This window comes from Salvia hispanica, chromosome 1 (genome assembly GCF_023119035.1).
Source record: "Salvia hispanica cultivar TCC Black 2014 chromosome 1, UniMelb_Shisp_WGS_1.0, whole genome shotgun sequence".
NCBI classification, from domain to species: Eukaryota; Viridiplantae; Streptophyta; class Magnoliopsida; order Lamiales; family Lamiaceae; genus Salvia; species Salvia hispanica.
Window position 1 is genome coordinate 2561401 of NC_062965.1, and position 22888 is coordinate 2584288.

Sequence of the window (22888 nt, forward strand, 5' to 3'; positions counted from 1 at the left end):
AATACAAGTGTAATCTTTGAATGAGAGAAATAATATTACAACTATTTTACTAAACTCTCTATCTTTACCTCTTCTCTACACGAATAATTAAATCTTAATAAATGAATCTACGGATTCAAACTTGCGAGTTGATTCTCCAAAGAATCGACGTTGCTAGAGACTTCTTCATGCAACGGCGAAGCCATGAATTTTACTGGGGGAACACTTTATAGTTATGAGATACTCACTCCATTTTATAAAAATAGCAACTATTTTCATTTTGGGCCGTTCTTTAAAAATAGAAACTTTAGAATCTTTCTATTTTAGGACATGGATCCCACAATCCACTAACTTTACTTTCACTACTTTTTCTCTTCCTCTCTCTTACTTTACCAATTCTTCTCACTTACTTTACAAAATCCATTAAAATTCATGCCGTTTCAAATGTTTTCTTTAATACGGTGGGAGTATTTTTCGGGGTCAACATCATTGTAGCCGGACATAGCTCCAGTATGAGCTGTAGGGACATCAAGTGACATACTCCCAAGTAGTACAATAATTAGAAGATGAATACTCCCTCCGTACACGATTAAGAGTCTCATTTCTAAATGACGAGAGTTTTAAGAAATGTTAAGAAAAATGGGTGGAAGAAAATTAGTGGAATAGGGGTCCCACTTATATATATTAGTTTTAAATGATATGTGAGTGGAATGAGTTAGTAGAATGTGGGGTCTTTACCATTTATGGTAATTATGAACCGGGACTCTTATTCGTGGACAGACAAAAATGGAAAAACGGGACTCTTATTTGTGGACGGAGGGAGTAACCATTACTCCCACATATTAATAAATAATATTAATGATTTGCAATTTCATACTCCCTCCGTCCCCGATTAAGAGTTACACATTTTCATTTCGGTCCGTCCCTAATTAAGAATCACACTTCATTTTTACCATAAATGATAAGTAGGTCTCACATTCCACTAACTCACTTCATTCATATTTTATTATAAAACCAATATAAAAAAGTGGGTCTCACATTTCACTAACTTTTTCAACCAACTTTTCTTTACATTTCTTAAAATCCGTGCTCAGTCAAAGTGTGACACTTAATCGGGGACGGAGGAAACGGAGGAAGTAATATTCTTTGGATAATTTTTAGACATCTTTATTCAAGAAAATTGCCATGAAATCGAGTTTAGAAGGAAAAATTATTCGTAATTATTTAGGCGTCTTCAATTATGTAACTATTTAATTTTTTAAATAAAAAATTAAAAAGTGACTAGCAAGAAAAATAACTAACATTAAGAGAAGAATTTTGTGAATATTAATAATGTAAATTAAAACATACCTTTGTTTTACTTTATAGGTGAGTCATTTCCATATTTGATAATTTTTTTACCGTTTCAGGAAGTTTCTTCATAGTTGAGTCATTTTCATATTTGATATTTTTTCTTTCTTTCTTACTTTATTCATTTTATATTTTATTCTCTTTACTTTATTCACTTTGTATTTTATTCTCTCTGTCTTTTCCTCTCTCTTACTTTTTTATCTATTTATTTAACACACCCAATATTCATTTTTAAAATTGCGTGGCCAAAAGTTCCGACTCAACTATAACGAAAGAGAGGGAGTAACAATTTAAAATAAAAAAAATAATTCAAATACGGACAAACCCACTAATAAAGTTTATCCAAAGTGGCCAATAATAAACACATCCCACCGAAAACATCGCCACCACCAAATTCCGACAATAAAAATCTCAACTCTCGCTCACCTAATTCCATTTCCCGATGGCCCTAGCACCGCCGCCGCCGCGCGTGCTGATCTTCCCCCTCCCCCTGCAGGGCCCCGTGAACTCGATGCTCAAGCTCTCGGAGCTCCTCTGCCTCGGCGGCCTCCACGTCACCTTCCTCGTCACCGACCACATCGACGCCCGCCTCCGCCGCTACTCCAACGTCCAATCCCGCTTCCGCTCCCACCCCGGCTTCCGCCTCCAGGCGATCTCCGACGGACTGCCGGAGAATCACCCCCGCGGCGACAAATTCTTGGAGGTTTTCGAGTCCATGAAGGTCCACACCAAGCCTCTCTTCAAGGAATTGCTGCAGAGCGGCGGGATTTCGTGTGTGATTGCGGATGGGGGATTAGGGTTTCCTCTGGATGTGGCGGAGGAGGTTGGGATTCCTTTGTTTATTGTTAGGACTATCAGTGCTGCTTGCCTTTGGGTGTTCTTTCGTCTTCCTCAGCTAATTCAGTCTGGGGAGCTTCCTTTTACAGGTTCAATTTTGCATTTTTGGGTGATGAATTTGGAAAAGATTTCATTTTTATGAGATTTGGTTTGTGGGTTTTGTGAATTGAGGTTTGAATTGAGAGTTTTGTTGTGTTCAATTTGATTGGGAAACTGTTATAATTTGGCAATGAAATCAAGAAATGTACTTGTCATATAGTGAGATGAAATTTGTAGACATAGATTTAATCTCTCTCTCATACTTTGTTTGTGAAAAGCTTGTTTTTTGTCAATTAATTGTGATCTCACTTCAAAAATGTGGTCTTGATTGTGATTTGAAGTTTGAATTGAGACTTTTGTTGTGTTGAATTTGATTGGGAAAGTAAGTAGTTATGATGGTTTGCCAATGAAATCAAGAAATGTACTTGTCATATCAAGCAAACTCTGTGAAAAAGTTTAGTTTTTGTCAATTACTGATCTCACTTTAAAAATGTGGTCTTGATTGTGATTTAGTTTGGTTTGTGGTGATGAATATGGAAAAGATTTCATTTTTATTTAATTTGGTTTGTGTTTTGTGGATTTGTGGTTAAGATCTTGGCGCTTTAGATTGGGATTTTGGTGTGTTCAATTTGATTTGAAATTAATGAGAATGGTTCAAACATAGAGTGATGGTGTTAATGAAACAAGTGAATTGAGATTTTGTGAAAAGGTTGGGTTTTTTTGTCAATTTATTGTAATCACCTTAATGAAACAAATGAGATGACATAAGACAAAACAAACTCTCTCTTTCTTGTTTTGTGAAGAAGTTTGTTAATTTTGTCTATTTATTGTAATGTCACTTCATATACTTGTAGGCCACATGTTGTCTTTAGGATAATTCTGAGGCGCTTACTTTGTGTTGACAAAATAGAAGACAAACATTTGATAAATATTTGATTGAAATATTGAATAGTTAAAGATGATCAAACAAGTTCAGTTTAATCTAACCCTGTATTAAGCAGAGAATGCAAGGTTGAAGATATATGATTTGGTTCTAACTCAATTAGTTCAATTTCTTCATATATATTTTGTCATTGTAGGAGATGATGATTTGGATGTAATGGTAAAGAGTGTGCCGGGCATGGAACGATATCTCAGGCGTCGCGACCTTCCAAGCTTCTGTCGCTCAGGCAACGTAGCTGATCCAAACATCGAACTATACAAGTGTGAATCCACTAACAATCCCCGAGCCACCGGTCTCATACTAAACACATTCGAGGAACTCGAATCCCCAATACTCTCTCAGATGCGTGGCGTCTGCCCAAACATCTACACCATCGGGCCACTCCACGCGCATCTCAAGGCCAAACTAGCCGCCACTGGCACATCACTACCCGACTTCTCCAACAGCCTATGGGAGGAAGACCGGTTCTGCTTGGTGTGGCTCGACGATCAGCCTCCCAAGTCCGTGCTCTACGTGAGCTTCGGGAGCCTAGCTACAGTGACCAAGGATCAACTGATGGAGTTTTGGCATGGTTTGGTGAATAGTGGTCAGAGATTTCTGTGGGTTATAAGGCAGGATTCCGTGGCCGGAGAGGGCCAGGTCCCGATGGAACTGTTACAAGGGAGTAAAGAGAGGGGGTGCATTGTCAACTGGGCTCCTCAGGAGGAGGTGTTGGCTCATCCGGCCGTTGGAGGGTTCTTGACGCATAGTGGGTGGAACTCCACGCTCGAGAGTGTGTACGAAGGAGTTCCGATGATATGCTGGCCTTATTTCCTCGACCAGCAGGTCAATAGCCGGCTGGTCGAGGAGGAGTGGAAGCTTGGCTTCGACATGAAAGATACTTGTGATCGGAGTGTGATCGAGAAGACTGTGAGGAATCTTATGGAGGTTAGGAAAGACGAGTTTCAACGAAACGCAGCTCAGATGGCATGTTCGGCTAAAACGTCTCTCGGTGAAGGTGGATCGTCCTCCTCTCACTTGGAACGGCTTATTCAAGACATAAAAGCTAAGAGTGTTGTGTGACTAATGTGTATCAAACTATGGTAAGAACTTTATTAATAAATTTATAGTCAATAATATTTCTTCGAGATTTATGCTGTATTGCATAAATCTCGAATATCCCGAATCAAACGATCCAGATCATAGTATGACGTTCCTCCTTCAACCACGCTCTCTCGAGCAGCTTTCGCCAAAACCCCTGCCCTCCGCCGGAACTCGCCGCTTCGATCCTCCATCACGTCCCTCACCATCTTCTCGACCACGACCCTATCGCAACGATCCTTCATATCTCGCCCGATCCCCCAAACATCGTCGACGAACCTACTATTCACCTGCTGGTCGCCGAAGTGCGGCCAGCACACCATAGGCACGCCCGCGGCCACGCTCTCCAGAGTCGAGTTCCACCCGCAGTGCGTCACGAACCCGCCGACGGCGGGGTGGGCCAGGACCGCCTCCTGCGGGGCCCACCCCACCACGCGCCCCCTCCCGCCCTCCGCGACCTCCGTCCCGCCGGAGTCGGGCCGCACGACCCACAGGAAGCGCTTCCCGCTGTTGACGAGGCCGTGCCAGAACTCCGTCCGCGCCTCGGCCGTGACGCGCACGATGCTCCCGAAGCTGACGTAGACGACCGAGTTCTCGGGCTGCTCGTCCAGCCATTTCAGGCAGGTCTTGTCCTCTTCCCAGAGAGTGGTGGACGATGAATTCGACGTGGCGGTGAGCCGGGTTCGGAGGTGGGCGTGGAGCGGCCCGACGGCGTAGAGGTTCGGGATTCGGGTTCGGATCAGGTCGAGCGTGGGGGCTTCGAGGCGGTCGAATGTGTTGAGTATGAGCCCTCTGGCTCGAGGGGTTTGAACCGTCTGGTGCATGATTGTCTGCATAGACCTCGAGTCCAACCCGTGGCGGCAGCAGCTCGGGAGATCGCGGCGGCGGAGAACGCCCTCCATTCCTCTTAGGTTAACCATGGGCAAGTCCAAGTCATCACCTGCACATTTTACCAATCTCAGTTTGAACAACATAAAAGATCGGTGATAATTAGTATACAGGTTAAATAATTAATTAACTCGTCGTTAATTGTATGTAAAATATGCAAATTATATCCACATTATTTCAATTTTCAACCATTTCTATTTGTTAGAAAAAAAACACATAAAAATACTTTTTAATTTTGCATGAGTCCAAATTTCACCGGTCAATAATTTAAGGGTAAATAGTCCTTTAAATCACCAAGTTTGGCCAAAATCAGATCTATCCCACAAAGTTTAAAATCCGCTAATTTAATCACGAAGTTTCAATTTTTCTCATGTGTCGAATTTTAGGTGGAATATTTGCATCTCTATATTGAACTCCATCTTGAAATCTCAATCTAACTTTAAGGCCAAGCATCTTGGATTATATACGCATATTTTTGTGATTTAAATATCATTCCATCTTTGAATCTCAGTCTACGCAACAAAGATTACACCTAAAATTCGATTCATGGCATAAACTAGAAAAATTGAAACTTCGTGATTTAATTAGCGGGATTTCAAACATTATGGGATACACCAGATTTTGACTAAACTTGGTGATCGGAAGGGCAATTTCCCCATGATTTGGAATCATACCAATTTCCAAAAAATTAAAACCTCATTATATATTTCAACAAAACTAAGCCATAAAACTTACAATCAAAGGGAAGCTCCTGCGATTGGATGAGATGAGGCAAGCAGAAGTAAACCCAAAATGCACAAGCACTCAAAGTCCTCATGTAAAAAACAGGAACGCCAGCTTCCCCCGCAGCTTCAAGCACGAAGCTCAAGATCCCATCGCTGATCACACAATCAATAGGATCTTCATCGTCGGCGAGGAGCTCTCTGAGAGACGGCAGCGCTGTTGAACGGAAGGAATCGAGCCAGTCCTTGACGTCGAAGGAGCCGGGGCGGATGTCCTCGTGGGGGCGGTCGTTGGGGATCGGGTGGAGGCGGCTGAGGCGTGAGGCGGCGTTGGAGTGTTGGGAGAGGCGGCGGTGGATGTAGGCGGGGACGAGGAAGGTGACGCGGAAGGAGGCGGTGGCGCAGAGGAGCTCGGCGAGGTTGAGCATGGAGGTTATGTGGCCCTGCGCCGGCGCCGGGAAGATTAGTATGTGAGGTTTGGACATGTTGGTTTGCTTCTTTTGTTTTGTAGGAGTTTGGTGTTTGGATTCATGTTTGAGGTTTGTACATATTTATAATGTTTGGTGGTTAAGTGAGGTTTGGTAGGATTTTGACGATGGGCCCACAAATAAATAAATTGAGATTCAGTGACGCAAGAAAGACAACTGCAACAGCACAACAGGTGACAGAAATGTCGTCAGATTGAGATGAAAGTAGAAACGTAGATATTCGAATCAATTCGAATTTGAAAAATCACAAAAAAATATTGTTAATGAAAACTAGTTTAATTTGCAAAGAGGGAGTATTAAATTTGTTAATATTCACTGAAATTACAAAAATACTCCTAGATTTTTTTTTTCATGAATGTTGTGGGACCATCCCCATCCCTCCTCTTTACTAGCGCCACCAATGCTTGTAGTGCTCGGTATGGCACTCGTCGCAATACCGAGCACATATCGAGTATGGGCTTGGTATTTAGCGATGATATGCGGATATTGCTAACGCTATAACCCGGTTTTGTAGTGTGTGCAGTAAAAATCCTTGATATATAGGAGTTTGGTTCAAATTTTTCAGTTATAAATTTTTAGAAAACAATCTTACCATGATTTCATATGATAATAAATTCTTCTGTATAAAAATTCAAATAAAATGATATTTTGTTAACTTCATAAGAATAGAATAATATTAAAGGAAATTTCATGAGACATTTGTGATAGACTAATAGTACTGTCGTGTCGTGGTGAAGTGAAAGTCTTAACTGTCTAAGTAAAATATGGTAGAATTATTATTTTAGTAATTTGATTTGACGAAGAAAATTATCCTTTGACTATGGGTTGTCCTCGACGTGTCTTGCAAGCTATGAAAAAGTTATGAAAATTATAAAAGGTTATGTATAGTTGAATAAATGGGTATGTTTGAAAAAAAATTCATAAATGGATATGTTAGAAAATTGTTAGTAAAGTGGACAGGAGTTTTATATTTGGCAAATGTTTGAAAGTTGTGTTGTAAAGTGGAGAGAAGATTATATTAGGAAAGCGTGTTCATAATAAACTTTCCAAATATGTGGATTGGAAATTTGGGATATCAAATGTAGCACGATTTCGACTTTTGTTTTTCCTATAACACTATCATTCACTATAATGGGAAATTGAGTGTTGCAATGGAAGAATGTGTATTAGTGGTCACAAACATAAAAAAGAAAAAAACAAAAAAATAACTTATATTTTTACCTCTTTTACCCTTTATGGACATAATTAATAATAAATATGTTTTTCAATTTATTTGAAAATGTTCGTTAAAGCTAACGTGTACTCTCTCCGTTCATGAAATGTTGTCCAGTTTTATCATTTCGGTCCATCCGCAAAATGTCGTCCACTTTGCTTTTTTTTCCATCTTTGGTAAATGGTCTCCACTTTCCACTAACTCATCACACTCACATTCAATTGTATAAAAGCAATATATAAATGTGAGACCTACATTCCACTAACTTTTTCCACTCACTTTTCTTCATATTTCTTAAAACCGCGTCGAGTCTAATGACATAGACGACATTTTGCGGATGGAGAGAGTACTATACATAGTTTTCAATATATCAAAATGAATTGTTTTCGTGCATCTATATACTATAATTCATTGTAATTAACTCATAAATTCATGTCTCTGTATATCAAACCATAAAACTAAGTAAATAGATTCATTTACGTAATTACGTACCAACCAAATCTTTATAATTGTATTAATATTAACTAGTAAAATGGGCCTATGCTTTCCAATTCTTCATAACTAGCTTAATATATTCATGTAATGTACAACCATTAGGCCCAAAGATAAAAATTAGGCCCAGATTGTAAACTTACACTCATTGCCTAAGTTCTTAAAAAAACAAGTTTATAAAAATCAAACATGGTAAAATAGGGCTGGGCCGGGCTGGGCCGGGCCCAACCCTAGACACTTTAAAAGTCTAGTATTTGGCAATATTATAAAATTTGGACACGAGTTACGAAACTATAAGAAATCGAAATAGTTTGATTTCTTATAGTGTTTCGCAACTCGTAAATTTTCGAGGCATTTTGAGATACTAATCATTTTTTAGGCAAAGTTGTGTCAACAAAAATATTACTAATAACTCGATAAGAATATGTCAACAAAGGTAACCATATTTATATAGACATTTTGTCTATTAAACCTAAAAATGATGAAAAAGAAAACACCCTTCCAACTTTCCCAATTTCTTACATCACAAATCGGTCATTAACTATAACTATTAGGCTAACAAATCCTATAATTTTGAATCATTAGAATTCTACCAAATCTTACTTTGCAAACACTAGTTCAATTACATGAAATGTGTTAAACGATCATGATGACCTAATTCTAGCAAAAAAAAGACAAATGAAATGTCTAAGCTTTCAACTTTGAGCTCCAATAACAACAATAGTGGCTAATTCAAAATATAATTATTTTTATGGAGAGTCATATCAGAGTTGAAATGATTTATAGCGAAAAATGGTACTAACTTGTAATTTCATAATGTAAATTAAGAAAATTATAACATGGTGTCGTTTTATGTCTTTTTTTCATGCAAATCAAGGAGATAGATCATTTTGAGCGTTTGATGTCGCCCTTCTAAATCCGCCACTATGAAGAAAAATTAAATAGTAGTATAACAAAGTTTTATGAAAAAAAAAATTGGTGTAATTGAGTTGTTAGTCTACGGTGGACCTTAATTTTGACTCTAATTGTAGCTTGGAGTTGGTAATCTATTTCTTTAATGGCAATGTTCGTTTATTTATTTTATTGCTATGCTAATCAAACGAAAGATGGTCCAAAAAGACGCAAACCTTGTACGGCAAATAATTGACTCGCATAACTTTCTTATAAAACTGATTAATTTACCTTTTTTATAACTATAATGTCATTTGTCATTACGTGGTTTGATTCCATTGAAAAACATAAATTACGAGATACTTCCTCCGTCCTGGATAATTCGTCCCACTTTGACCGGACGCAGATTTTAAGAAATGTAATGAAAAGTGAGTTGAAAAAGTTAGTGTAACGTGAGTCCTACTTTTATATACTCCCTCCATCCCAATAAATATGAAACGTTTACTTTTCGACACAAGATTTTATATAGTGTTGTTTTGTGAGTTAAAGAAGACAGAGTAAAGTAAGAGAGAGATAAAAGTAGAGATAAATTATTTCTATTTTAAGAAACGTTTCAATTTTAATGGGGCAATCCAAAAAGGAAAACGTTTCATTTCTAGTGGGACGGAGGTAGTATTAGTTTTATGATAAAATGTGAGTAAGAATGAGTCACTGTAATATAAGATCCACTACTAAAAATGGTAAAAGTGAAATTTGACAAATATGGGATGGACCGAAATATAAAAAAATGAGACAAATTATCTGAGACGGAGGAAGTAATATTCTTAAATATTTTAAGATAAATTACTCTAAGTTGTGAACGATATTAAGAGCAATTTATTGGTATTATGAGTGAAATTTAAAATATAATTCTTAGATATTTTAAGCTGAAATTTTAGAGTTGAGACGTGGATTTGATTAGCCATAATTTAATTAGATGTGGGGAAAGATTAGTCAAGAAAGATAAAGCATCTACAAATACCGAAAATGTTTCCCACTCTCTCAACTTTGAAATCTGAAAAAGAAGCCGCCAAAATTCGATTCTGAAACAAACGATAATTAATTTGTTTTATTATTGAAGACAAAACGACGTCACTTTGATTAAGTGTACAGTGTTTCGCTGTATGTCTCTATCAATTCTGTCTACATCGCCCTATTCTTTAAGCAAACACTATACTCTTTCGAAGCTAGGGTTTCTATTCGAGATAGTAGTAATTGATTTGTATGATATCCATGAGATTGGTTGGCTTTTTTCTAAAATTTCATGTAATGGTATTATTTAATTTTGAATGATTAAACTAATTTTGATCAATTTCCGTACATACTAAGTTAGTCACTTAAAAATAAACACTATATCCATTTTGAATTGTACCTTAAAAATTAAAAAAAAAATTAACTTTCGATTGTTTAAGAACGGGTAACATACAATCCAGTAACATTATTTCTACTATTACTTTTCAGTTTCTCTTTCTTATTTTAACTATTTTTTCTTTTCATCTCTTACTAGACCAATTATGCATCAAAATCTATATCATTTCAAAAAATTTTGTTTGACGGACGTAGTAGTATTATACTATAAGTGAAGAATAATACTACATTCGTTCACAAAAAATAGATATAAAAAGCACGAGTTTTAATGGTCAATTAGTAAAGTAACAGAGGAAGAGATATGTGATGAAAAAATAGTGTTTGCAGATTATGGGTTTATATTATAAAATTACATGTATTTCCATGTTTAAATTCAATCTAGTTTTGGTGGAAGTAGGTAGTATTTAACCTTGCTCATCTTTACTATGCATATTTAAATTGTGAATGTACATAATCAATTTGATTAAAAACTACTCTTCACATACCCTTTAAAACATCATTTTCTTAAATCAAACTCTCTCCGTCCCATAAAAATATGTGCATTTTTCATTTTCGTTCGTCCCATAAAAATATGTGCATTCCATTTTTAGATAGATAACAATTTAATAGTGTAGGTCTCACTTTCCACTAACAATATTTTAAGTACCATTCTCCTTATCTCTCTTACTTTACCATGTCATCCTCCTCATCTCTCTTGTTTTACTAATTTTATCTTAATTTTGTGCTGTACACATTACTCATATTTTTATGGAACGAGGAATATGCATATAAGAATTTGAAAATGAATTAATTGTCTATAATATCATTAAACTTAGATTTCTTTGCCCTTTAAAAATTGAAAGACTAATTATAAAGTGTAAAAAATTCTCAATTTTTCCATTCGACCAAATTTGTGCTATAATTTTCAATTTCTTAAACTCAAACGTGACGTCGTTTAATTGTCCGGGCATCACATTAACGCGAATTTATGTCATTATTCATTAGCAATATCATCAAATTTGCATTCAAAAAATTATTACTACTATCAAACAAACAAATGGCCCTTGTCCACAAAAAAATGTTACTGTATTTAAGAAAAACCAACCAAACCAACACCACCTCTGACCTCCCATTTGACATTTCTACTCCAATTCAAATCTTCCCTACATTTTTATAATCTGCTTATTACCTACTTTACACACACTTGATCATCACATTATACTTGGTAAAAAACAAAGGTAAAAACTAGGGAGTAACATCCATCAGTAAGTCCACTCCACCGGGAGGCGCAGATGGTCGCACCCAATCATCTGTGACCCTTCCGCCACCGGAGTCTGGCTGCGTTGCTGACGTAGCCGCAGCACCAAGTCACGCCTTCGAGCCACAGCCGAATCTGCAAATAAGACCAATTAATCTTCAAATGTTAGCAACAAGTTAAAAAGGAATTTTGGGAATTGTTTAAAGCATCCAAACATACAATGATCCGAGGCGATCTTGGGCGGAGGCAGAGGCTTGGTTTCGTTCTCGACGAAACGAGACGGTAGAGGCTTGGTGTGGATTTGAGCGGCTTCTCTACCTTGATAGGGATAAGCTGAACACATAGAAAACAAAATAAAATTACATTTCACTTGCAATATTAAATCAATTGTGCACTATAATAATTAGGCTAGAATTTAATAAATTCTCGATCGGGCTACACTGACATTCCTAAACGCAAACGCATCGGGTGCAATTACATTTAACTAGCACTAAGTGAAGCAAAATTTTGCATCATCATGAGGTAAAAATATAGTGGTTCAGATTCAAATTGGTTAATCACAGAAAAAATATTCTTTACAATAGTCATTTGCTAGATACACTATGTGGCACTAAATTTGCACAATATATCCAAATCATTTTTTTTATAATAATTCGATAAATACCGCATAAATAAAGAAAATTGAAAACTGAAGCAGTTAAGAAGAAGAAAAAATGGAGGGAAAATTGAATTGGGGGAAAAACCTGGACTCCGGCGAGGGGCTGCGGCCGGGTGAGAATTGACAGCGGCGAGGTCGTACCGGCGAGGCAAAAACACTCCTGTTCCAGCGCACGCCTTTTTAGCCGCAGCGGCGCCTCCTTGAGCCACCGCGCCTCGATTTCGGGCCCACGCTCCTCCTCCTCCTCGCCCTGCCTTCGGGCCAATGTTTCCGAATTGGGGAGGAAAGAGGCTCCCCGTTTTAGCAATCGATGCATTTGGCGGCGGGGAAGGGTTCAGGTTCAGGTTCAGCTTCGCGATTTCGCCGGCGAGATCGAGATCGACAACGGCGTCGTTTTTTGACTGAAGGGTGAAAATAACAGAGATTATTAGAAATTAGTAAAATTGAATGAAGGAGAAAAAGGAAAGTTACCTGAATTTGAAAATTGCAGGGGAATTCAGTGGGGAAGAAGCGTTTGGAGTCGGAATTCTCTTTGTCGACGACGAAATCGTCGTCTGTGAGAAACTCAGAGGGGAGCCAGTAGCCTGCTCCTTCCACAGCATCATCATCGGCCATTTTCATGAGAGAGGGATTTGGGAATTGGGAGATGTGTGAGCAGTTGCTGAGGGAGGAAGGGAGATATAAAATGGTGGCAGAGTGAGGAGAGAGAAAAGTGGAGTTGGAGAGGAATGTTTGAAAAGAAGAGAGGGGATATTGGATTTGAGACAAATTTCAAAAATCAAAAGTGTGATTTTGGAGTTGATGGGTGTATCAATCACTAATAAAATCAAATTAGGAATAGAAACTAGGGTCCATGGTTGGTTTTAAAATTATAGAAAATATTGTGTGCGTCTAACGTGTAATCTAGTGCGCTGTTCATGTGTTTTTTAGCTAGACGACACTGTTTTACGAATGGAAAGTACGGTTACGTGACGACTTCCGTGTATGTTCATGATTGTCGTATTAGACTTAATTCATCGAATCAAAATCGTCACGGGATAATTGTGAACCAATTTGAATTTGCGTCTGACGTGTAATGTAGTGCGTTATTTATGTCTTTTTTCACTAGACGACACTATTTTACGAACGGAAAGCACGGTTACGTAACGACTTCCGTGTATGTTCATGATTGTCGTATTAGACTCAATTCATCGAATCAAAACCGTCACAGGATAATTGTGAACCAATTTGAATTTGCGTCTGACGTGTAATGTAGTGCGCTGTTTATGTCTTTTTTAACTAGACGACACTATTTTACGAACGGAAAGCATCGTTTACGGTTACATGACGACTTCCGTGTATATTCACGATTGTCGTATTAGACTTAATTCATCGAATCGAAACAAAATCGTCACGAAATAATAGTGAACCAATTTGAATTTTACTACTACTTTTTAACTGACTTTTAGAGTTATCAAATAGACCTGGATTTGGCAAGATCAGTGTAAGGCAATTTTCCTTGATATAAAAAGGGAATTTGCCTCTATATTTATTACACATTGCCCAAATTTTGATTTTGCAAGTACTTTTAAATTTTCTTTTTGTAGATTTTCGAATTATTAATTTGTTCAGATTTTCTATTGAATCGAGATTTCGGTGATATTATAGTTTGAAAATAAAATGTGACGTTACAAACGTCAACTAAAATAGCATTACACTGCACGCAACACTAAAATAGCATTACATTGCACGCAACAAAATGATACTCCCTCTGTTCCCTAAAGTTTGTCTCAATTTGATTCGACACGAGTTTTAAGAAATTATTTGACTTTATATAAAATGATGGTGTATAGTGGAATAAGCTATATTAAGAAGATTGAGAGTGTATTTAATGTCTATTTTTAGTAAGATTTCAAGTGCGACAAACTTTGTAGAATTGACGAAAATGATTTAGGGGACGAAGGAAGTATTTAGTTATGTTAAGAAATCGTTTTAGTTGAATCTGATAGCCATGTAAATAGTTATTGATTTTTGTTATCGCTTAAATTTTGATTAATTGTAAAATTAGAATAAATAAAAATTTTAGATATAAAATTTGAGTATATTAATAATTTAATAATTTATATGAAGATTTTTAATTGATATGCAGAATTTGATTATATTTTTTAAATTTTACAATAAACTAATAATACTCCTTTAATCTTAAGGAAATTTAGAAAATACTCCCTCGTCTCACATAATCTTACTCAGTATTCCATTTTAGTCCGTCCCACATAAATTTACTCATTTCACTTTTATCATTTTTGGTAGTGGACCTCATATTCCACTAACTCATTCCTACTCACATTTTATTATAAAACAAATACTTTAAAAGTAGGACCCACATCCCACCAACTTTTTCAACTCACTTTCTATTACATTTCTTAAAACCCGTGCCAAATCAAATTGTGTAATATGTGGGACGGAGGGAGTAGTAATTTTATATGTTAAATGAAGAAAAATATATACTTTATTTATATACTACCTCCGTCTCTCAAATTTTGACACGGTTTACTATTTTGGTCCGTCCCTGAAAATTTAACACACTTTATTTTTTACGTATCATTTTTTATAGTGGACTTCATATTTCACTGACTCATTTCTATTCACATTTTATTATAAAACTAATACTTTAAAATTAAGACCCATATCTCATTAACTTTTTCAATTCACTTTTTATTATATTTCTTAAAATTCGTGTCGGATCAAAGTGGGTCAAAATTTGGGGGCCGAAGGTAGTATTATTACTAGAATTTTTTTTTCTATTGATAGAAACGAAAAGGAAAAGTATATGTGGAGTATGTATTAAGATTTGTAGCTACACTCAAATCCAATAATATTCCATTGACTTTAGTCTTTCTAGGGGCATGCAACTAAACTGTGGCCTGTGGGTGGCAGTATTGGCTTCAAGACATTTGTCCGGCTAGCTATTCCACGTGGCACGCTAGGGACGATTTTCGGATTTACACAGAAAAATTTATTGTTTGCGTATTACTCCTAGTTATATAGATTAATTAATGAAATACCATTATTATGAGAGTAATTAATAAAAGTATATATATCCCCCCTTTTGTTATTTTAATATCTCAACTTTACGCGGATTTGTGTTTCCTAAGAAATGACTAATTAAATGTAAAATTGATAATAAGGAGAGGGCTGAATCAATAGAAATAAAGAATGAAAGAAAATAAAGCTTATAGTAAATATTAATTAGACCTATAACTAAAATTTTACAAATTAAGATTATAAAATTTTAAACAATGTCGTTTTTTTTATCAATTCTTTCCATTTTATTAGATTGAAGTGACGGACGGTCATAGCATTTGTGCTGGCAATGGAGTAATATTAGATCCTTTTTCACATTAAGTAACAACAATTAATATGTCTTAATATGACATTTTCTTGTGAACCATAATAAAATAGTTATTCACAATCATTGGACTACAACATAGCATATATTAAACCATCGTTATCTTCATTGAATTAGGAGAACATGATCAAATATCACCTCCTTCAATTTCGGCTCCAATAATTACATTTAGTTAGGTGAATTGTAACACAATTTTTTATTTTGGAGAAATGGGTTGCAATGTTCTACTTATTAGGTATCAAAACTAAGTCCCTAATTTGAATCACATAATGAAAAATCATGCCATTAACTAGCTTCATTATTTTTAGTAGCATAGACCTGTCTTTTACTTTATTTGTTGGTGAGAGGGGTTAGATATGATACATGAGTTAGCATTATGATTAATGATTTTGATTGATAACTGCTCCATTTCAAATTACAATTTTTACACCCATATTATCATCGAGGTTTCCGTTGTAGAATTTACTTTAAATCTTATCATAAGTGGACTTTATAGATTTAACTTGATTTCAAATAAAAATTGGACTTAGGTCAATGTGCTTTTAGTGGTCTACGATTTAACATCAGCACCACGAGATGTAGATACATATTGTATTAGATTTTTAATATACATTATTAGCTTGGGATATTTGCATTTAAATTAATAAAATTTTGACAAAGTATGATTTTGCATACCATTTTTAAAATCATTTTATAAACTACTATCAAACTATTGATTTGTTATGATTTTGTATGATTTTGCATGCCATTTTTAAAATCATCTTTTAAACTACTATCAAACTATTGATTTGTTATGATTTTGGCGCTAACATGACTTTCTGTAAACCATAATTCAACGTATAGAGTTATTTAATTTAACATCATACGGTGATATTTCCCTTCTTAAATGTGACTTCGTTTTGATTGATGTCCGATAGTTTTATGTAAGTAAGTCCTCATATCATGTCATTATCGAAATCGGTGGCTAAATCAGAACGAATCAAAAGCTTAATTAAAAAGTCAAAACAAACCAATAGTTCGATAATTTACATATTATTATGTAAAACCATAATTTGATGCAATTTTAGGAATTTACAAGCAAATTACCCTATTAAATTTCCTAACATCCGAAAATAAATAACAAGCTACCCTATTAGATTTCCTAATATCCAAAAGTAAATACTACTCCTACTACTAACAAGCTGCACGAGAATCAATTGCCCTTCTGCTTATGTGGTCGTTTTCTCCTTATTCTTTCTCGTGCTCATGTTTTCATGTTGAATAATTTAATAAAAACACATTACTTATCCATGAGGAATTGAGAATAAGTTGCTAATTAATCTTTGTATAACTCTCTTCCTCTATGCCGGTGAAATGGCTGGCTTATATTGGATTAGGAAAGGTGTAGCTTCTTTTAGAAATATGGTAGCAAGTGTATCCAATCTATTATTTAACCTTCATTTATTTTGTCAACCACAATTGTGTTAGTGTAGCTAATCTTGATTGTTTTGTAGTTGAAGAGCTCTAATAATATGATTCTAAAGTTCTTTCATCATTTTACACCAAGAACCAAGAGATCCCACGTATATAGATTTAATTATAGATTTATTAATCTGTTGAAACCGTATATATTAAAAAAAGATTAAAAATGATGTCAGAAAGGGGCATTCCGAGAATTGAACTCGGGACCTCTCGCACCCTAAGCGAGAATCATACCACTAGACCAAATGCCCTTGATGTACTGTTCAAATTTATTTAAGTATATGTCAACTCTCTGTTTATCATTTAAATCTCTTACTCCAGCGTAAAAATTTCTAACTTTCATTCTTCAAAGGAGATCAATAAAGATTCCACATTAGGAGGTAGACATGAAAATTTATTTTGAGATGTTAAAATCCATGTTTCTGGTGTCATAATGATTTGATAGCAATGATGTCTCTTCTATATATAATTTGATTATCATATTCTCTTATAAGATCTTTTTGATTGTGAGAGTAATCTATTTTAATATGATATCAAAGCGAACTAGAATACACGATGGATTCTCTTTTCATATATATAAGTCTTGATGATCATTATAGCTCACACATAATATAAAAAAACTCGGCCCAAGCCCCTCTTCAATTTTATGTGCATGTCGGTGTTCACGATTACTCTATAATTGTGATAACTCAAACTCAACTAATTACACAAAACAGAAACGTATTATAACTTCAATTGCAATTTTATTATTTTTTGTTGTTAGACCAAGAATATCAATTTAGAAGATCCAATAACTATTACTCCCCACGTCCTAGATAATTTGTGACACTTTGACCCGACACAGCTTTTAAGAAATCTAATGGAAAGTAAGTTGAAAAAGTTGGTGGAATGTGGGTCCTACTTTTAAAGTATTAGTTTTATAATAAAATGTGAGTAAGAATGAGTTAGTGGAATATGAAGTACACTATCAAAAATGATAAAAGTGAAACGGGACAAATTATGTGGGACGATCCGAAATGGAATACTGGATCGAATTATCTGGAACAGAGGGAGTACATATGCTGATTCGTAGGCACCTCAAATGGACAATTGGTCAAAGGATTTGAAATTGATAGGATTCTTATAGATAATGATCAATCCTCTACCCAATTAATTTAGAATGTACCATTCGATTGTACCTCTTATATTTAATTCAATTGGATTTCAGTCTAATATATTTCCAACTTCTAATCCTAAAACAAAGCCTCGATAGTATGGGCTAATAAATTTGAATGAAGAAGCCCACATAAATACCACCCAGTCCATTTCCCTTTCCTACACTGTGGGCCCCACCACCCCGCATCTCCCTGTCGGAAAACCCAAAAAAAGCAAAAATCCAACCCATCACTTACCTTTACCTTTTTCTCAACCCCCCCAAAACCCACCCCATCTCCGCCACAAAAATACACAGTAAAAAAACCACATCCAAAATCCCAATCTCCGGCGGCGGCGAAAATGTCGGCCACCAGCATCCACATCTCGGCCCTGGACGGCATCGTGAACGTCAACTCCCTCTTCACCCTGGCCGTCTTCATCGGGCTGGCCTGGAACCCGACCGACCCGAGCAACAGCCTCGTCGACCCGGCCGCGGGCTGCCCCGCCAGCCCGCGGGTCGCCGAGGACCTCGTGGCCTTCCACGTCTACTCCTTCAGCTGCTTCCTCTTCTCCAGCCTCGTCGCGCTCGGCCTCAAGCAGGCCACCCGCCTCGTCCGCCCCGGGCCCCACCACCACGAGCACCGACATTTCTGGGACCTCGATCTCGCCCGGGTCAACAAGACCGCGCTCCGGGTCGGGTACGCCGTGTCCGCGGTCGGGTCGGTAGCCGGGTCGGTCTTCCTCATGCTGGCGCTGGTCAACGTGGTGCAGATCAAGCTCGGGCTGCTCGGATGCGGCGGCGGGCACGCCTATGCGGCGGTGGTGCCGCTCGTGACGTTTGTGCCGGCGGGGCTGCTGATCTATGTCGGTTTCGTGTTCTATGCTTTTACGCGTTGAGATTTTTTTTTGTCGTTTTTTTTTGGTAATGGAATAACTCCTTATTGTTACATACCACGAATTGTAATGAAAATTGAGTTGAAAAATTAGTCCATTTTGTGTTTTATTTATATACTTCCTCTATCCCACTAGAAATGAAACGTTTTCCTTTTTGGGTTGTCCCATTAAAAATGAAACGTTTCTTAAAATAGAAATAACTTTATCTCTATTTTTTTCTCTCTCTTTACTTTCTCTCTCTTCTTTAACTCACAAAACAACACTACAAAAAATCATGTGCCAAAAAGCAAACGTTTCATATTTATTGGGACGGAGGAAGTATATTACTACCTCCGTCCCAGATAATTTGGGACACTTTGACCCGACACGAGTTTTAAGAAATCTAATGGAAAGTGAGTTTAAAAAGTTGGTGGGATGTTGGTCCTACTTTAAAAGTATTAGTTTTATAATAAAATGTGAGTAGGAATGAGATAGTGAAATATAATCCACTACCAAAAATGGTAAAAGTGAAGTGAGACAAATTACGTGGGCGGCCCGAAATGGAATATTGGGTCGAATTATCTGGGACGGAGGGAGTAGTTTTATACTCCTCGTCCCACTTTAAGAGTCCTGATTTACTAATTTCGGGTGTCTCACTTTAGGAGTTCTGGTTGAAATATTCTATGAATGATATTAGGCTCCACGTTCCACTATTCTTTTTTTTTTTCACTCATATTTTATTATAAAACTAGTATAAAAAAGTAGGATCCATATTTCACTATTTTCAACTTTTTTTATGTTTTTTTTTAAAATTTGTGTCAATTGGGACTCCTTAAGTGGGACGGATGAGTAATAAGATGTGAGTATGATTGAGTTAATGGAATATGAAGTCCATTACCAAAAATGATAAAAGTGAAATAAGACAAACTTAAGGGGACGGACGGAAATGAAAAAATCGGACGAACTTGACGCACGGAGGTAGTATTATTTTAATTTTTAATAATTGTGACATTTAATTATAGTGTAAAATATTCGTGTATGACTGACTCTAGAGTTGATTTGAAACTGAAATTCTGTGGAATTTGACATTGATTACATTGATTATGTGGCGTTAGTTTGGTGAAACAGTGAAGGAAGTGGTTTATATTATAGTGTTGAGTTTTTAAGGTTTTAAAATAATAAAATAAGACTGAACTCATATTGGGACGGTGAGAGGGAGCATTATTAGCCATTAGTGGGGGTGAAATATTGATTACTCTGAAAAAATATTCATTCTAATTGATGCAATATCTCCACTTATTGGACTCCTAGTCCTTCACCACCAAGGAATTGGGTGGACTATAGCCTATTTTGATTTTTATTTCATAAGTAATAAATAAAATTTATAGGGTCAGACACAATGAAGGAGAATATTATCGACGTCAAAAGATAAATGCATGTAGTAGTCATCAATAATAATTAAGATGTACGAGAAATGATGTGAATCTCAGCCAACTGAACCTCCGAGGATTGCAAAAGGGTGCAGTGCTAGCACAACATACAATCTACAATAGTTAAAAAAAATGATTTAATGAAATTTTTCGGTCTTTATGAGCTGTTGATAGGACATAAGATTTTGTTCAACCTCCGATCCTACCTGAATCTGACATTACTTCAATATTGAGAATTCGGTAGAGTAATAGATGCTAGTAAATATACAAATTATGTCAATTAGGATCACATATGTCATTTCATACTCCATCTCCTACTATACACACACAACCATGAATGATGAATCCAACCATCACTTATCACAAATGTGTGTATACAGTAGGAGATGGAGTAGGAAATGACATAGGTGCTCAGGTGAAATTATGTAGATTAAATGGTTTAGCTCTTCTAAGGCCCCCTCCCCATCCACAACCAATATTTTTTTTCATGAAAAGCCAATTTTCTCTACACAACAATCACCACTACCACTAAAACAAGAAAAACATAACATAACGAATTGGCTTCCACAACATAAGGAATAAGTGCTCAATCCACTCAAAATCCCAATACAATTTGAGTCATCAACACAAACAAGCCTCTATAAATAGCATCACATCTTAGCCTCATTGATCATCACTAACAAATACTCACTTCACTCATCATGGGAGCATCAACTAAGGCATTGTGCTTGCTAGGCATCCTCCTCCTTTCGCTCTCGATCTCCTCCAACGGCGCCGGCGAGTGCCCGAGATCGACCCCGGACAACGAGGCCATGAAGCTGGCGCCATGCGCGTCCGCGGCGCAGGACGCAGACGCGGCCGTCCCGAGCAGCTGCTGCGCTCAGGTGAAGAAGTTGGGACAGAACCCCAAATGCCTCTGCGCTGTGATGCTCTCTAACATGGCCAAAATGGCTGGAATCAATCCTGAGATTGCCATTGGAATCCCCAAACGTTGCAACCTTGCTGATAGGCCAGTTGGCTACAAGTGTGGAGGTTTGTCATCTTTTTAATTTTCCTCTAATATCTCTCTGTAAAAAATAATGAAATTTACCGACGGCATTTACGCGTCCGGCCATCATTTAGTGACGGATAATTCGTTGGCAAATTTACTGTCCATTTGATAATTTATTGACGGATCGGACCGCTAGAAAAATTGTTTCCTGTTAAATATTGAGTAAAGGTCAATTTTGATCCTAAATATATGACCAAAATACGAATTTGGTCTAAAATATTCACTGTTTTAAAAACAGGTTCATAACAAATGAAATCCTTATCGGATAATCCCCTTTTTTACGGTTCCGTGAAAAAACTAATGGTCATGCCACTGTGCAATGAGTGTTGACTGTTAGTTTTTTTACTGAACCGTAAAAAAAGGACTAGTTCGGCGACATTTTCATTTGTTATGGACCTGTTTTTCAAATAGTGAATATTTTGGACCAAATTCGAATATTGGTCGTATTATCGATGGACGTGACATTGTCGGTAAATTTACACACGGATGTTATGGCGGTAATTCCATGGTATTTTTTTTTCAAATTAAAAAGTTTGTTGGTATTCTTCTAGTGGAATGCTTATCACTTGTTGTTTGTGTTATGCAGCATACACGTTGCCGTGAGTCGTGAAGATGTGGATATGAAGTTTAATGGCAGAAGCAGTGTTGTTGATTGTACTGTGATTGTTGTATCAGTGTTATCACTTAAGTGTGTGTGCTTCCTACGTCATGTTAAATAAAATAAAGTGTTTTATCTAAATTTCTTATATTTTTTTTTCACTATTCATGAATTGCATACCTACTTTTCTCTTCATCACTCTTTTGCCATGCGGCATGCCACTTGGAAGCCGCATAGCTGTTTATTCTATTACAACTATTTAAAGCAAATAAAATGTACTAGTGCGTGCATAAGATGCAAAGAACAGTGTGCACGGCCATATACACAACAACAACAACAATTAACATGTAAAATGTGCGAGCACAAGACGCAGTGACGTGTGCACACGTTGTGTAAAATGAAGTTTGACTACTGAAGCCTGAAGGTGTATTCTCATGCAACCATTGCTGGCAATTGAAATATAAAATGAATGAAACAATAATCCACATCGGTGTACACAAAGAGCTTAATCCACTATATAAGTCTTATGGGCCCCTCCTATCACCAATTGGTTTTAGGATGGAATTCATGGATTTCTATCATAGTATTAGAGCGGGTCGTCGATTGTTGGTCAAATTTAACTGACCCAGCAGAATATCTGATTTGAAACCGAAAAAATGATTGCATAGAGTATGTAGTGCATAGAATACTTGGTTGCTGATTTTCTAAGACTCATAAATAGTGTAAGTG

General features: G+C 36.6%; 5 protein-coding genes and 1 non-coding gene across 6 annotated transcripts; 3 read left to right on the forward strand and 3 right to left on the reverse strand.

The window, feature by feature from the left end:
* Positions 1–1693: 1693 nt before the first annotated feature.
* Positions 1694–4313, forward strand: LOC125201070 (7-deoxyloganetic acid glucosyl transferase-like). The gene is made up of 2 exons (XM_048098967.1): positions 1694–2255; positions 3285–4313. Exons 1-2 carry the CDS (start codon positions 1772–1774, stop codon positions 4208–4210), a joined length of 1410 nt encoding a protein of 469 aa, XP_047954924.1. The 5' UTR covers positions 1694–1771; the 3' UTR covers positions 4211–4313.
* Positions 4279–6346, reverse strand: LOC125224068 (7-deoxyloganetic acid glucosyltransferase-like). The gene is made up of 2 exons (XM_048127417.1): positions 5852–6346; positions 4279–5168 (listed from the first exon to the last, which is right to left on the reverse strand). Exons 1-2 carry the CDS (start codon positions 6321–6323, stop codon positions 4279–4281), a joined length of 1362 nt encoding a protein of 453 aa, XP_047983374.1. The 5' UTR covers positions 6324–6346.
* Positions 6347–11326: 4980 nt separating this feature from the next.
* On the reverse strand, positions 11327–12983 carry LOC125201923. Its single transcript, XM_048100220.1, has 4 exons — positions 12696–12983; positions 12310–12625; positions 11786–11899; positions 11327–11701 (listed from the first exon to the last, which is right to left on the reverse strand). The coding sequence occupies exons 1-4, from the start codon at positions 12843–12845 to the stop codon at positions 11571–11573; spliced, it is 711 nt and encodes a 236-aa protein (XP_047956177.1). The 5' UTR covers positions 12846–12983; the 3' UTR covers positions 11327–11570.
* A 4269-nt stretch (positions 12984–17252) lies between these two features.
* Positions 17253–17324, reverse strand: TRNAP-AGG. The gene has a single exon. It is a non-coding gene; the product is annotated as a tRNA-Pro (tRNA).
* A 1127-nt stretch (positions 17325–18451) lies between these two features.
* On the forward strand, positions 18452–19210 carry LOC125201829. Its single transcript, XM_048100092.1, has one exon. It carries the CDS (start codon positions 18568–18570, stop codon positions 19102–19104), a length of 537 nt encoding a protein of 178 aa, XP_047956049.1. The 5' UTR covers positions 18452–18567; the 3' UTR covers positions 19105–19210.
* A 1958-nt stretch (positions 19211–21168) lies between these two features.
* Positions 21169–22300, forward strand: LOC125214852 (putative lipid-transfer protein DIR1). The gene is made up of 2 exons (XM_048116042.1): positions 21169–21542; positions 22148–22300. Exons 1-2 carry the CDS (start codon positions 21212–21214, stop codon positions 22162–22164), a joined length of 348 nt encoding a protein of 115 aa, XP_047971999.1. The 5' UTR covers positions 21169–21211; the 3' UTR covers positions 22165–22300.
* The last annotated feature ends 588 nt before the right edge of the window (positions 22301–22888 follow it).

What these genes read in the sequence shown, in the direction of transcription:
- LOC125201070 (XM_048098967.1), top strand. Translation starts at nt 1,772, where the DNA reads ATGGCCCTAGCACCGCCGCCGCCGCGCGTGCTGATCTTCCCCCTCCCC. An exon ending in TGGGGAGCTTCCTTTTACAG is followed by an intron (nt 2,256 to 3,284) that starts GTTCAATTTTGC and finishes TTGTCATTGTAG; the next exon opens with GAGATGATGATTTGGATGTA.
- LOC125224068 (XM_048127417.1), bottom strand. Translation starts at nt 6,323, where the DNA reads ATGTCCAAACCTCACATACTAATCTTCCCGGCGCCGGCGCAGGGCCAC. An exon ending in GCAGGAGCTTCCCTTTGATT is followed by an intron (nt 5,169 to 5,851) that starts GTAAGTTTTATG and finishes TAAAATGTGCAG; the next exon opens with GTGATGACTTGGACTTGCCC.
- LOC125201923 (XM_048100220.1), bottom strand. Translation starts at nt 12,845, where the DNA reads ATGAAAATGGCCGATGATGATGCTGTGGAAGGAGCAGGCTACTGGCTC. An exon ending in CCTGCAATTTTCAAATTCAG is followed by an intron (nt 12,626 to 12,695) that starts GTAACTTTCCTT and finishes TTCACCCTTCAG; the next exon opens with TCAAAAAACGACGCCGTTGT. An exon ending in AGCCCCTCGCCGGAGTCCAG is followed by an intron (nt 11,900 to 12,309) that starts GTTTTTCCCCCA and finishes CTATGTGTTCAG; the next exon opens with CTTATCCCTATCAAGGTAGA.
- LOC125201829 (XM_048100092.1), top strand. Translation starts at nt 18,568, where the DNA reads ATGTCGGCCACCAGCATCCACATCTCGGCCCTGGACGGCATCGTGAAC.
- LOC125214852 (XM_048116042.1), top strand. Translation starts at nt 21,212, where the DNA reads ATGGGAGCATCAACTAAGGCATTGTGCTTGCTAGGCATCCTCCTCCTT.